This window comes from Phocoena phocoena, chromosome 17 (genome assembly GCF_963924675.1).
Source record: "Phocoena phocoena chromosome 17, mPhoPho1.1, whole genome shotgun sequence".
Classification (NCBI taxonomy): domain Eukaryota; kingdom Metazoa; phylum Chordata; class Mammalia; order Artiodactyla; family Phocoenidae; genus Phocoena; species Phocoena phocoena.
The window spans coordinates 1,030,858-1,046,553 of NC_089235.1; the positions used below are offsets into that span (position 1 = coordinate 1,030,858).

At 41.2% G+C, this 15,696-nt stretch overlaps 1 protein-coding gene across 2 annotated transcripts in view; it reads left to right on the plus strand.

Moving 5' to 3' along the window:
* Positions 1-15,331, plus strand: part of UBE2V2 (ubiquitin conjugating enzyme E2 V2) — a 30,363-nt gene extending 15,032 nt beyond the window's left edge. Inside the window, exons 1-4 of one of the 2 annotated variants that reach the window (XM_065895078.1) lie at positions 1,297-1,318; positions 2,779-2,927; positions 7,463-7,588; positions 14,448-14,766. In XM_065895078.1, coding sequence (XP_065751150.1) covers positions 1,297-1,318; positions 2,779-2,927; positions 7,463-7,588; positions 14,448-14,594 — 444 coding nt within the window. In that variant the 3' untranslated portion in view covers positions 14,595-14,766. Of the gene's footprint in view, positions 1-1,296; positions 1,319-2,778; positions 2,928-7,462; positions 7,589-14,447 lie in introns of those variants that run through there. The other variant, XM_065895079.1, reaches the window with a different exon arrangement.
* The last annotated feature ends 365 nt before the right edge of the window (positions 15,332-15,696 follow it).

Genomic DNA, 15,696 nt, shown 5'->3' on the forward strand with positions numbered 1-15,696 from the left:
TTGAACAACAACAGTAATAACAACAACATGCGCACATATACACACATAGGAAAAAGGCAAGCAGAGCTAATAGAAGGCAGCTCAGACATGGCAAGAGATCCAGAGGGCAGCTTATGTACACACTGCAACACTCACAGACCAACATCCCCATCTCGTGGTGTTTTCTCTTCACAGACATTAGTGCTTGGTTGAAATAAAACCAGAGTACTCTAGCCCTGAATTTAAAAATATAGCTCACTGGTGTTTGTTTTGAGTCTTATACTTTAAAATCAAAATAATCTTAGCTGCTATAATCTTTTAAATGTTAACATTGCCAGTAACTGATCCATTAATCTTAGAACTGTTTCCCCAAGATGTAGCATAGAGAAATGGTGAAAAGTTTAGCAGTCACTAGGTTTATCACTTTTATGGCACTTATGTAAAAAGAAACATTACTTTTACATTGTTTACTTTGTAGTTTTGGATGCGCATAAAGCTCACCTGACTGAATTGTTTATAAAAAGGAGGCAACAAAATTCAACACAAATTTAGAATTTTTCTTCGGGAATGACTTCATAATGGTAAGGGTAATCAGGGTCCTTTAAGGGAGAAACCTTTAAAAAGCAAGTCAGTAGCAATAGATGGTGGAGATTCTGACTGTGCAGCTGCAGGGAAGAGCAGTTGTCCCAGTGTTATGTGCATAGAAACTTAGAGCTCGGGGACTGTTTCCTGGGTGCCAACCTTCAGGACTGTACAGAGAGCTTGAATTCTCCCAAAACGTAGATGGAGGTGAATGGAAGTTTTTTGTAATTTTATTTAATATGGACACTAAACTGGTCATAGTCAACATTTATTCTGTTTAAGATAGATACCTTGTTTAATTTTCACAGTGGTTCTTTGGAGCAGAAGCCACCGTGGTCTCCCTTTTATAGATGAGAAAATGGGGCCGGGGCCCCTGTCTGGGAGGCAGTGGCACTGGGAGCTGGCCTTGGGCAGCGCCCACGATGCTGCCGGGATGGCTCGCTGTATAACCCACCAGTTAAGAGAGTGACTTTGGTCTAGAAACTGGGTCTTAATACTGGATCTGCCGCTTGTAACTGTGTGACCTTGGGTAGGTCACTTTTCCAAACTTCAGTTTCTATAACTGTAAAATGAGTGCTTTTAGGATCAAATGGGATAATTTATTTAAAATAGCACACAGTGTACCCTGAACAAATGGTTATTACTAGTTATTGTAGTTGTAATAATGAGTACTCTTGTTTTTGTGATTTATAACAGCCCCATGTTTCTGTGGCCCAAGATTTTCAAGCCTTTTTTATGAAGCACAGTACATTAAGTGGCTAGTTTTTTTTTAATATAATTTATTTTATTTTTGGCTGCGTTGGGTCTTCATTGCAGTGTGCAGGCTTCTCATTGCAGTGGCTTCTCTTGTTGCGGAACACGGGCTCTAGGCGCACGGGCTTCCGTAGTTGTGGCTTGCAGGCTCAGTAGTTGTGGCGCACGGGCTTAGTTGCTCTGTGGCATGTGGGATCTTCCCGGACCAGGGATCGAACCCGTGTCCCCTGCATTGGCAGGTGGATTCATAACCACTGCACCACCAGGGAAGCCCCGTGGCTAGTGTTTTTAAGTTACAGTACTTATTGGCTTTCCATTATTTGTCCAGAAGCATTACTACAAATTAGTAACTGAAAGAGATGTTTTAGTTTCAGCAAGAGAGATAAGTTATACAAAATGACAGTCGCTTTAAAAGAGACGTCACTTTTTTTCCTGCCTCATGATTGTGTGTGTGCTTGCATGTGAGAGGGAGGGAGGGAGGGAGGGAGGCGGTGCTCCAGAGCCAGAAGGAGAGGGTCCTGATTTTTTTCAAGACTTGTGCAGTGGGGCTGGAGGGTGTTTCATGCTAGATGCTATTGAGAACACGGAAAACCACAGGGTCCATCCTCTGGAGAGGCCAGGCCAGTGATCCTAGGACAGGTTGTGATAAAGTGCACAAATCATGGTTGGTTCCGGGGGTTGGAGGTCAGAATGGTGGCAAAGACCAGGTTCAGTGAGAGTGAGGGAGTAGGGACTGTGAAAGGCTGGGGGTTCTAGGCAGAGAGGAACATTTCTGTGGTAAGATTTCAGAAATAAGTAGAATGAGGAGGTCTAAAGAAGTGGAGGTGTGAGAAGGGCTGTTGGATTGTGAAACTGTTGCTGGGTTGGGCCCAGATGAGAAGGACGTGTCTTAGGAAACATCCAGGAGGCTGGCTTTCCAGCCTCCAGCCTGCTGACGGGGGAGACGGGGCCCCCTGGTGATTAGGCAGCCAGCAGACTGGCTCAAGACCAAGGGTGGGGTCAGCATTCTCAAAATAGTACCTCTTAGTGCGTTTTTACAGATGGAACATAATTCTCTTCTTTGAAGATTACTGGAGAGTATGTGCTAATGAAATGGCGCTTTTATGGACTTTCTGGTCACGCCTGTCGTGTTCTTGGCTGAGGAACAGGAGTCTCAGTTACGGAAAAATAATCACTTACGATGATTCCCTTATGATTGATTTATGTCAGTTTAAAACTGATTGCTTAGGAATTTATATACATGTTCTGTACTGCTGCTAATGTTTGGAACAGTGCTTTCTTTAGCGTTTTCATTTTGAAGGGTTTTTAGATTCAGCATTTTTGGGGGCAGAATGCTTTTTAAAGGGAATTTTGTCTTTTTGGGAAATAATTTTTAAAGGTTAATTTGGGGAAAGCTGAATTTGAATATGTGTAGCCCTTATAATTATGAGCTTTTTACATTTACATTGACATTCTTTTGTATAGGCGTTAAAGTTCCTCGTAATTTTCGCTTGTTGGAAGAACTTGAAGAAGGACAAAAAGGAGTAGGCGATGGTACGGTTAGCTGGGGCCTGGAAGATGATGAAGATATGACACTTACAAGGTGGACAGGCATGATTATTGGGCCACCAAGGGTCAGTGCTATAAATTACATATTTTTTCTATTAATATTTATTGTCACTTTAGAGTAAGCATTTTATTTTATAATATTGATATTAAAATAAATAATTATAACTTTAACTGAAACACTTCCTCACCTTTTACTTATTTTGTATACATTTATTGATGCTTGATTTTCTGGAGGATTGGGGGGAAAAGACCGATACAATCATTGCTGCCAAAGTGTTTGCAGTTGAGTAGAGGAGAAGAAATGAACACAAATGATAGATTCTGAATATGGCAGAGAAAGTTCACTGCGGGACTTTAGAATATGTTTCTTCTAGCTGGAATAATTGAGGAAAGCTGAACAGTGGAGGAAGTTGCCTTTGGAATGAGCCTTAAAGGACTGGCTGGTAGGATTTCAGAAGGTGGTGATGGGGATGGAGAACATTCCAGATAGAGAGGAGAAAAGGTGAGGAAATGGAGGGGTATTTGGGAAGAGCAAAGAGTGTATTTTGATGTAACATGTTACTAACCTGCTGTGTGTGTCATCAGGGTTTCTAAATTGGTTTGTGTTGAGTGCACATTGCTGTTGGCCAATGACAGTTGACTCGCCATGGAAATGTTCTGGCCTCCATGTTTTCATCTATAAAATATGTAGACGAGGCTGATTCTTGCATGTTTTCTAGCATTGCTGGCAACAGACCTGTTGTTTTATTCTTCGGTCTTTCTCAAGTTTATGCCTTTCTATTTTTACTCAAAATTTTTTTCAGACTCTGGGAAATTTTTTTCTGCGTTGCATTCCTTACTCAAAGGCCCCATTTACTGCGCACCCTGCAGTGACTCTTGGAAATATGTATTGTATGTTTTTTGACTTGTTGGAAAGAACACAAATATGAAGGTTTTTTTAGTCTTTGGTTTTGTATACTGTTTGCTGCCTGTGATGGGAGCATTTCAACTGTTTTGCTGTTAGGTAGAATTTAGATTTCCTCTTTATTTTTTCTAAAAGGAAAATGGTCAGGTAATTAGCAATGTTAACTTTAGAGAATGAATTAATGTATGTTTTGCATTTTCTGGTGTTCCTTTGCAGAATTTGTGCACTCTGCTAAACTAACAAGTTCCCTCTTCCCTCCAGTGCTCTGATTTTTCCATAAGACATGTGAGGAAGGAAATAAAATCCTGATGGTTAGAATTCTTGATGTTTTATAACTTGGTATTTGTAATGAAAACCTTGATTTTCACTGCCTGTGAACAGTATCACCAGATGGTCTTTTTGGTAAAAGTAAGTGCTTATAATAATGAGCATTCTTATCTAATGAACAGCTTGAAGATTGGACAGTCTGAACTGGGTGGAGTATACATTCGAAATGATTTACATTTGGTTTTTCTCTAGTCGCTACCTCTAAGAGACTTTAAGAGTGTTTTGGAGTTTGTGCATAAGACCCCCCATGATTTTGTGGGCTGCCCTGTAACCTAGTTCACAAGTCTCTCTCACCCGGTTGGGGTCATCAGCAGGTCCCCCGAACTAGCTGTTTCCTGGTGTCACCGAACCACAGGAAGCTCGCTGGGTTGCTGTGCCCAGTGGGAGCCAAGGCTGCTGTAGGGTTGGATGGGGCTAGGCCTGCTTGCAGGGGGCACAGAGACAGGATGCTGCCCCCTGCCGCTTTCTGCTGGGGAAGGGGTTGTCTTGGAGCCCCTTCCCCTTTCTGTGGAGCGGGAGGCACCCCTGAGAGGCCCTGTCCTTCCAGCCAGGCTTTCCAGCCAGGCTTCCCCACCTGCTGAGGCCTGGGGGGCTGGGTGAGAGTGGGCGGTCCCAGCACTCATTCAGCTGCTCAGCTGCCTTTTAATAAAACCTGCAGGGGCGGCATCTCGGCTTAGTTGGTTTTTCTTTGGAAGGTGCCAGATTCAGAACAATTTTGTCCCCAGCTTTAGGGTAACAGGAGAATTCCTACCTCAGCATTCTGTTACTTGGTTAGTTGTTTCTCGGTTTTTTATATGTTTTTTATATGCTACTAAGATCCCTGGTTTTTTATGTATTTCCACTGTTTATTTGGATTTATATAATTAGCGATTTTGTTTTTCCATATATGTTTGTGTATTAAATTTTCTAAGCAGTATTTTTTAGCATTAGATGTTTAGTAACATTTCCAAGTTTCCTTATATGTATACTTCAGAAGTTTTGAGAATTAAATGAATTAATAATTAGACAATAAGAGAGTATGTGTAGTACATAATTAATAAACATTAGTTCCTTTTACTACTCTCTTTTCTGTCACTCTTTTGTTAGCAGAAAGACTTGGCTGTTAATTTAAAATTCAGGGGTGATGAAATTAATCCAAGGTACCAAAAGTTAGGATGTTTAATCATTGTAGGCTAGCTTAGATTGAGGTATAATTTGCATATAGTGAAATGATTTTCGACAAATGGAGCCTGTTACCCGCACCCATGTCGAGACACAGAACATGTCTGTGCCGCCAGAAATTCCCTGTGCCCCTCCCCGCCCTGCCCCAGTCACTACTCCCTACCCCCCTAGAGTAGTCTTGTGTGTTGTAGGCCTTTGTGCCAGTGGAATCGTGCAGTGTGTGTGCTTAGAGGCCCGCTTCTTTTGCCTTGGCATATAATGTCTCGGGATCAGCTGTGTTGCTCCATGAAGTGGGTAGTGGTGTGTTTCACAGAGATGCCACAGTGTGCTTATCGCTTCTCCTGATCACAGTACTCCCTGCCCATCGCAAGTAAAGCTGCTGTGATTACAAGTCTTCTTGTGAACATAGGTTTGTTTCCATTTCTCTTGGATAAAATGCCTAGGAATGGAATTCCTACTTGGTAGGGGAGGTGTGTGCTTATTTATCTTTATAAGAAAATGCCATATTGTTTCCAAAATGGTTATACCATTCCCTACAACCAGCAAAGTATGAGAGTTCTAGTTGTTTCCATGTACTTTGAGTATTTTTAACAGTATGGAATTTCTCAGGGGCTATTTAAGAAAAATTTTTTTCCTTTTATTTCTTTTTTTATTGAAGTATAGTTTATTTACAAAGTTGTGTTAGTTTCAGGTGCACAGCAAAGTGATTCAGTTATACATACATATGTATCTATTTTTTTTCAGATTCTTTTCCCTGGTAGGTTATTACAAAATATTGAGTATCGTTTTCCCCGTGCTCTACAGTAGGTCCTTGTTGGTTATCTATTTTATGTATAGTAGTGTGTATCTGTTAACCCCAAACTCCTAATTTACCCCTCCCCCTGCCACTTTCCCCTTTGGTGACCATAAGTTTGCTTTTTATGTCTGTGAGTCTGTTTCTGTTTTGTATATAAGTTCATTTGTATCATTTAAAAAAAATTATTATTATTTTTAACGCAAGTTTTCTAGAGAGGCTGCTGTGCATGTGATTGGAGAACGACAGACCAGATGATTTCCTTGACCTTTAGTCCTGTTTAAACCTCTCCAGGTCCTGGGCATATTATTAATATAGGTTTGCTGTTAAACTTGGATGAGTTTTATCCAGCTGTTTCTTTTTTAAAATATTGAAATATTTAATAATATATGTATAAGATTGTTGTATACATTTTAAATTACGGTAGTTTAATAACCCAGACCTGACCTCCACTTGGGAGAACTCTTACTTAAGGGAGAGGAAGCTGTGGATCAGTTGGGGTAAGTGAAATCTATAGATGGTTAACTTCTTTTTTCCCATGTTTATACAGGAATCAACAGGTATGAAGTTTGTCACTTCCATTTATTTTTTTACTTTCTTGTTTTAATTGAACACTAATAAGTTTACCTAGTGAACAGAAGCCATAAGGATAAAGAAGAGTTAATTATAGGCATGAAAGTAAGCCTTGAAAAATCTAAAAGCATTAAGTCTGGTCGCTTTAAAATGGCTGTTTTATAATATGGTAATGTTCAACTTCTCGATTAAGAAACCCTGTTTTTAAATGATGTGGAAAAATAAAAGTTGGGTATTGAATCTCTGAATTTAGATAATGGAATTTAACGGACAACAAAATTAATGAAGTAGTAATGTAAATGTAACTAACCAGAAGCATGAATTAATTGTTCTAGTGCTGGACAATGGTATAATATGGTGTTTATACCAGAAGATATATTGATTGCTGTATAAATGGGGTAACCATATAATTTATTGTCCAGCCAGACCCTTTTGAGAATGAAATGAAGTATTATTAATAATTAATACAGGAGCAGTAAGAATAAACAGAATTGTCCTGGAAAAATGGGAACCTTTATATATGTGTGACACAGGTCAAGCCACAATATGGACTTTTTAGTAAAATCTGAATTTAAGTGGTCTGTTTTTTCCTTTTAATTTGTTACAGGCATTGTCTGTACCACAGAAGCAAGTTCTGATCTTTTTGATATTACTTTGTAGAATTATTTAATTTTGTAAAATCTCTACTTTTAAGTGTGCTTGCTGCCTTTTTTCTAGCCATATAGATCAAATAAATTCGTAGAAAAGTAAATTCTTGATCATACAAGTGGTAATATTAAGTACATTTATATTGTACTTTCCCTCTTGATTAGCACTTCAATATTATTATTTTTGCCTTCCAGACAAATTATGAAAACAGAATATATAGCCTGAAAGTAGAATGTGGACCTAAATACCCAGAAGCACCTCCATCAGTTAGATTTGTAACCAAAATTAATATGAATGGAGTAAATAATTCCAGTGGAATGGTAAGTTAAAGTAGTCATTTTATTCTTACATAACCTATAAATATATAGTCAGGAGAATGTTAAAACAACAACAACAAAAGAACCTTTGTTTAGCGGAAAGTCTAAAACAGTTTATCTCATGTTGTTTTTCTCTTTTGAATGGACCTTTCCTTAAGAAGCTTTATGTACTAGCCTAGATAGAGGTGAGGGTTTTATTAATTGCTTCAGTAGTCATATTTCAGCTGAATCCTTATCTGGTGATAAGAAAGTCATTATTTCTCTTTGAATTAACATTTTTCTTTAGGGTTAAGGTACATTGGTGAGATTAAAAGGATGGATATTCACGAAGAGGAGGTTTTTCTCTGAGGAACGAGTATGTCTGTACGAGAATAGACAGTCGTGGTTGAGCATGGTTGTTTAAAGCAAAATGATGTGCTCTCCCTGACTCACAGAAGGAAGTGAGCGGAAATAATTTCCGGTACGAGTCTTGGGTTCGTACGAGTACTAGAACCTGAAGTGAAGGCTCTTGAGGTGCTGTGTTGAGAGCACCCTCACATGCAGAATACGTGTTAGGAAGCATGATAACGTGATGATAGTAGCATGAACATCATCTGTCAGAGGAACAGAATGTTACCTTAACTTCTGTGTGCGCCTACGCGTCCCGTCCCTGTGTTCCCTTTCCCCAGCAATGATAGTTAACACCTGGAGCATTTCTTTTGTGTTCTATCACTTTTTCTTTATAGTTTTAGCCCAGGTGTCACATCTGTACAGCTAGCCTTCCTTCCTCCCTCCCTCTTTCCTTCTCTTCCGTCCATCATCCATCCCACACCATGAGTTTATACCATCATCTCCAGTTCTGTTCCAACACTGCAGGGTGTTTTTCAGATTTCATCCTTTCTGTGCTTGTAGTTCTTGCCTTCAGCGGTGAGAAACCTGCTTTCTGTTGCCCAGTGTGTTTACCTGCATGTGCTCAGTCCCCCTGTGTGAAAGCACACTTCCAGCAGCAGGCTGGGTCCTGGACACACAGCTGGCCGTCCGGCCCCCACCCCACCCCGGGGCTCCAGGTGGGCTGGCTCCTCCCTGCTGGGTGCCCCGGACAAAAGCATGACCCTGACTGGAGGAGCGCTATTGGGCATCTCAGCCCTGGACCTGCTGGGCCACTCCCATACCTCCCTGTGTGCGGTGCGTGTGGTGCACCAGCCGGTGCTGGGCCCTGAGAGTCCGCCCTTCCCTGCCTGCTAGGGCATCAGTCCATGGACATTTATTGTACAATGTGTTGATGCGTTCAGGTGTATAATCATCGTATCTTGTGGTTTCTATCTTTACACGTGTTTCTTGTTTCTTGCCTACTTTTGAAATGGCCATTCTCAATTCTTTTCATTGTTTCTGTTCTTCCAGTGGTTATTCTAGAAATTACAGGGTGCATACTTAACTATTTCTGTGTCAGTAATATTAAGAGATGTGATGGAAGCAGGATTATGAAACAGTTTGGATTTACGGAAGGGATATTGTTTAGGGAATTTCTTTTATGACATACAACTTTGCCTTTATGAGGAAGACATTTTGGTGAAATTTCTTTACCAGGAATTTTTGTGTTGAAAAATTTTTGTGTTTTTCACAACTGCTGGTTTGTTTTCATATTATAGACTCTGCAAATTAGGTAATTCATAGTGAGTTCTACATTGTTGTGGGAACTAGGAAATTCAGGATTAAATTTCAGACCTGCCTTACGAGCTCATCTGATCTCATTTTGGACATTATGCCTCCTTCTCTGCCTCTCCTCCTTAAACCCTCTAGCATTAAGGTCTGTTAGTCTTTGTTGAAAATGTAACTCGAGTCCGGTTTTACTTTTCTCCTTACGTTGCCACCGAGTGAATGTTAGCCATCATCTCTTGTCTGGGCCCTGCACAGCCTCTCTGATTCTCCTGCTTTACCTCCCCCAGTCTTTACAAAGCAAGCAGCAGAGGGACCTTTCTGAGGCACAGGTTGTGTCCTGTTGCTTCTGTGCTTTAAAATCCTGCAGTGGCTTCAGCCACACGGGCACACTCTCTGCCCTGGCTCCCTGGGGGCTCATGGTGCTCGCGGCCCTGCACACCTTTCCTTTCGCCTCAAGACCATTGCACTTTCTGTGCTTCAGGGGTGGACATCCTTACGGACTCTTTCTTCACTTCGCTGTGTAAGTGTCACTCTCAGAGAGTTCTGTCCTGACTCCCAGTCTGAACTGTGTCTGTTTTGTTACTCTGCTACAGTCACTCTTTTATTCTTCCCCTTTGTAGCAGTTACTATAAATTATCATTTTTCTCTTTGTTTTTATTTTTGGCGTTTTTAAAAGAATTGTTTCTAACACACAGGCAGGTTTTAGAGAATGATGTAACCAACATCCTCCACTTACCCTCCTCAAATCTTAACCTTTTTGTCTTATTTGTAACAGGTCTTTTTTTAACGAAAGACTGCATTATACAGAGTTAACTTTGTCTGTGCCTTTCCCGGTTTGCCCTTTCTCTTTCCTCAGAGGTGGCTGCATCTCAGATTTGGCATTTATCATTTCATGCATGGTTGTGTTTTTACTGTGCACGTTTGTGTATGCTTCTATGTTGTATCCCTTTTGTGTGGACTCATATGTCAGTGACTTTTTTTTTTTTTTTTTTGCGGTACGCGGGCCTCTCACCGTTGTGGCCTCTCCTGTTGCGGAGCGCAGGCTCAGCGGCCATGGCTCACGGGGCCCAGCCACTCCGTGGCATGTGGGATCTTCCCGGACCGGGACACGAACCCGTGTGCCCTGCATCGGCAGGCGGACTCTCAACCACTGCGCCACCAGGGAAGCCCAAGCTCAGATTTTTTAAGATAAAAGTTTCTCCGTTAAATTTCTGTAGAACTCTCTAAAGGCTACTCTGAATTTCTGTGTTTATCTTGTGGTGGACCAGTAAAAATCAGTGCAAGGTCTTGGGCTGTTGCATGAAAGGTGCTTTCAGTGGCCCTGCTCTAGGGCGTTCACGTACAAGTAGGATGTCTGCTGAGGTGGGGTCTGGGTGAGGCTTGTCTTCAGCTTGACTGACTGCCGCCCGGGCTCTCCCAGGGTTGTCCATGTCTGTCATGCTCACTGTGTGTAAGTGCCTGGACTGTCCATCCCTACCAGTGCTTCATATAGTCAGGCTGGAGTGGGGACCTGGAAGCAGAGAAATTAAGTCCTGGTTTAATTATTGGAGCGTAAGTGTTTGTATAGAGTGACTGGATTAGGCATCAGGTTTTCTTTTGATGATATTCATCGTGGTTTGATTTGCATTCCCCTAGTTAGGCACCTTTTCACCTGCTTATTGGCCATTTTTTTTTACCCTCTTTGGAGAAATGTCTATTCAGAACCGTCTAAAACGACAAGGATTTATTGTCTCACAGTCTTTGTGGGCTGGGACTGTGGCCCAGGGCCTCTCCCAGGGCTGCAGCCCACATGCCAGCCTGTGCTGTGGTCTCTGCTGAAAGCTCGACTGAGGAAGGATGCAGCTCCGGCCTCACTCACGTAGGTGTTGGCAGTAGTCAGTTCTCAGTCAGGCTTCAGTTCCTTATACACTGTAGCCAGAGGCCGCAGAGCAGTTCACAGCAGAGCAGCTGGTTTCCGTCTGCAAAGCAGGGGAGTGAAAGCAAGAAAGAGCAGGATGGAAGCTGGAGTATTTTTGTAGCTTAACGTCAGAAGTCATATCCCAGCGTTCTGTCCAGCCCGCACTCCAGGGAGGGGTCACATAGGACGTGAATGTCAGGAGTTGAAGATCTTCGGGAACCATCACAAAAGCTGCTGTCTTAGTTTGACTGCTGTCACAAAAATACCATAAACTGGGGCTAGTTTGGACAGCAGAGATTATTTCTCACAGGCTGGAGGCTGGGAGGTCTGAGATCAGGGTTCCCACGTGGTTGGGTTCTGGTGAGGACCCTCATTCTGGGCTGCAGATGACTGACTTCTTGCTGGGTCTTCACAGGGAGGACAGAGCAAGTTCCATCCTCGTTCTCTCCTAATCCCATCGTGGTGGCTCCACCCTTGGGTCCTCACCTAAACCTATTGATAATTACTTCCCAAGGTCCTCGGCTCCTGGTACCTTCCCATGGTGGTTAGGGTTTCAGCGCATGAGTTTTGGGGGACACAAACATGCAGTCCATAACAGCTGTCTACCGCGATCCACTTTGCCCACATTTAATTGAGATATTTAGTCTTTATCATTAAGTTCTAAGAGTTCTTAGTTTACTGGACAAGAGCCCCTTGTTCGGTATATGATTTGCATGAATTTTGTTTCATCCTGTGGGTTGTCTCTTTGTTTTCTTGACGTTTTCAACACAAAAATTAAAAAATTTTATATAGCCAATTTATCTACTTTTTCTTTTGTTGAAAGTATTTAGTTGTTATATCTAAGAAACCATTGTCAAATCCAACGTCACAGAGATTTACTCCTGTTTTTTTCTAAGAGTTTTATTGTTTCAGCTGTTAATTTAGGCCTTTGATCCATTTTGAGTTAAGGGTCCAGCTTCATTCCTTTGCATGTGAATGTCCAGTTGTCCCAACACCATCTATTGAAGGGACTGTCCTTTCCCCATGGTTGACACACTTGTCAGAGATCTTTTGACTGTACGTGCATGGATTTACTTCTGGGTTCTCAGTTGTATTCCATTCCATTGATCTGCGTTCTCAGTCGTTTTCCATTTCATTGATCTGTATGTCCATCCTTATGTGAACACCACCTTTTGTTTTTGTTTGGTTTGGTTTGTTTGTTTGTTTTGGCCACCTGCGCGGCATGCGGGATCTTAGTTCACTGACCAGAGATCGAACCCGTGCCCCCTGCAATGGAAGTGCAGTGTCTTAACCACTGGACGGCCAGGGAAGTCCCACACCCTTCTTGATTACTGTAGCTTTGTAGTAAGTGTTCTTTTTCATATTGTTTCGGCTATTCTGGGTTCCTTGCATTTCCATATGAATTAAAGGATCAGCTTGTCCAGCTCTGCAAAAAAGAAAAGAAAGGGCAGTTGACATTTTGATAGGGATTGTGTGAAATCTGTAGATAAATTTGAGGAGGATTGTCAACGACATTAAGTGTTCTGATCCATGTACATGGGTTATCTTTGTCAACAGTTTTTTTTTTTACAGTATTCAGTGTACATGGCCTACACTTCTGTTTCTTATCCTGTTGTAAATGGCATTGTTTCCTTGAGTTGATTTTCAGATCATTCATTGCAAGCACACAGATGAGGTTTTGTTTGTGGATCCTGTACCCTGCAGCCTTGCTCTACTCGTTTATTCCCTCCAGCAGTTGCAGTTCCTTTAATGGCTGCCTTAGGATCTGTGTACAAGGCCACGGCATCTGCGCATAGAGATGGTTTCACTTCTTTCTTTTCAAAACCTTTAATTTCATCTTCTTGCCTAGTTGCCTGGCCAGAGCCTCCGGTTCAGTGTTGAGTAGCAGTGATGGCAGCAGATGTCCTTGTCTTGTCTTATCTCAGGAGGAAAGCTTTCAGTCCTTCACCATTGAGTGTGCTGTTAGCTGTATATTTTTTGTGTGCTCTGTATTGGGTTGATATACCTAGTTTGTTGAGTGTTTTTATCATGAAAGGTTGTTGGATTTTGTCAAAGCTATTTTGTGTCTGTTGAGATAATCATGGTTTTTGCTCTCTGTTCTGTTAATACGGTGTATTACATTGATTGATTTTTATATATTGAACCAACCTTGCCCTACTGGGATAAATCCCACTTGGTTATGGTGCATAATCAAATTCTTTATATGTTGCTCAAGGTCAGCCATAGGTGAGAGTTTATGGCCTTCTCAGGTCTTTTGAGCCTGTACAGCCCTGCACATGTGTGTCTTCTAGATTCACAGGCGTGTGTTGGAACTTTTCAAAGCCTCACTGGACATCTCATTTCCCAGCTTTCCTGTGAAGTATTTGGTCACCTTCCTGCTTTCCTCTTACCACCTCCTTGCCCAGCAGAGGTGTTAAACAGTTTAAGCAATTTCTTTAATTTAAAATTTTTTTTATTTTTTATTGAAGTATATAGTTGATTTACAGTATTATATTTGTTTCAGATGTACAATATAGTGATTCAGTATTTTTATAAATTATACTACATTTAAAGTTATTACAATATAATGGTTATCTTTCCTTGTGTTGTACAGTACATCCTTGTTGCTTATTTTGTACATAGTAGTTTGTGTCTCCGAGGTGTCACACAATTGACACTGGTTATTTTTGGCAAACAGCAGGTGGAGGGGTGGGCCGGGGACTAGGTGGTCCTCCGTGGGTGAGTTCTGAGGTCAGACAAAGAGAAACCCCATGGAAGGGGTTTTCCAGGGAACTTTCAGGCAGGCCGAGAGATAGATGGCAGGTACCTGGGGGTGAGGCTTTGAAGGAGCTCCAGCCCCATCCTGCCAGTTTCCTGCAGTGGAAGATGAATTTAGCACAGTGCGGAGAACACACGGGAGAGAGAGATCTGAAAGCAGAGGTCAGGGTTCGCAGTTCTTTCCTTAATCCTGGTGGAGGTCATTGCCCAGACTTTGGGTCGTGGCATTGGAAATGGAGAGAAACCTCTGACCTTATCAAGAAGGAATTGGTAAATATGTTTACGTGTAGTTATTTTATATAACGTTTATTTCTGATGACAGAAGTTCCCTACACGTTTACAGAAAAGCACCACACGCAAAGGACACACTTTTTTAGGAAACACCTGTGGAAGAAGGAATATTTTCCCTAAGTATTATATGAACCAGTAGTTTCATAATGTTCGCTTTGTGAAAATAGAGCCAAGCTATGAATTTTTAAAAGTACTTCTTATCAAAGTGCGTCTAGTATATTGGTGCCAGACCCCGTTAAACTTGGCAGCTGATTTTACTCTTCTTCCCCCTCCTTTCAGGTGGATGCACGGAGCATACCAGTGTTAGCAAAATGGCAAAACTCATACAGCATTAAAGTTGTACTTCAAGAGCTAAGACGTCTAATGATGTCCAAAGAAAATATGAAGCTTCCACAGCCACCAGAAGGACAAACATACAACAATTAATTTTAGTGGATTTAAAACTTGTCTTAAATCAACAACCTTCTATTCATGTTAATGTCTTGATTAAATATCACAATGCAAAATACCCACACATTAAGTAAGATAATTCCAGCTGGTAAACATGACCTGGACATCTGTAAGAGTATATTTAATATATGTACACCCATTATGTTTTCAGGTAACAGGAGGAAAATTCAGCACAGTTTTTTTTCTTGTTAAGGCACCGTCATTTAAGCATGAACCTGGAGTACTCAGAGTGGAACTCAGGTTTCCAGGTGGAAGAACAGCGAGAAGTGTCAGATGGCTGTGCAAGCAGATGTGTTTCTGAAGAGAAAGCCCAAGAAGGAAAACCCAGAATGGCGTGCTCTCGCTTAGTGAAAGAGCTTCCGTTGAAATGGTCTAAAGTGGCAGGTACAATGAATATTGTCACAAAACATGTTCATTTTCGAAGCGGTATAGGTGCTGACTACTAGTAGTATCAAAAATACGTTCAGGATTGTTTTGATACCTGTATTTATAATAAAATTGTTGTGGGGAGGTGGACGGATTTCCGTTACAAGCTGTTCCTGGGTGTTCCATGTACCAGACGCGGTGAAGAGTTGTTTACAGTCTTTGTTGGACAAACCATGCATTTACATTTAAATGAAATCAACAGAAAGGAAATAGATATATGGATATGTGATTTTGAGATTAACGTTAGTCTTAAATTGTAAATAAAATGTGGAATGTGTCCTCAGAAACTGTGCCATTTCTGTTATATTGATGTGGTATGTGTACAGTAACTTGCTGAGGTAGCAGAAATCGGAATTATTGTAGCCTTCCCCTATACACACCTTTTATTATTTATCCTATATTGTATACGTCTTGCAAATTGGAATTTGTGGAGTATTTAACAGTACAGATTACTTAATAAGTTTAATTTCTTGTTAGGAGAAGGAGGGATCCCAGGTATTCTGTTTTGAAGTTGATTTCACCAGAAATATTGTTAAGAAAGATGTAGCAGTTTTTTTAGAATTAGAGATTGCAAAGTATCCAAACATACGTTCCAGTTTTTCTTCATGATATCTGCCCCCAGTGCTCTTAGCAGTAACTGGGGTTAGTTTTG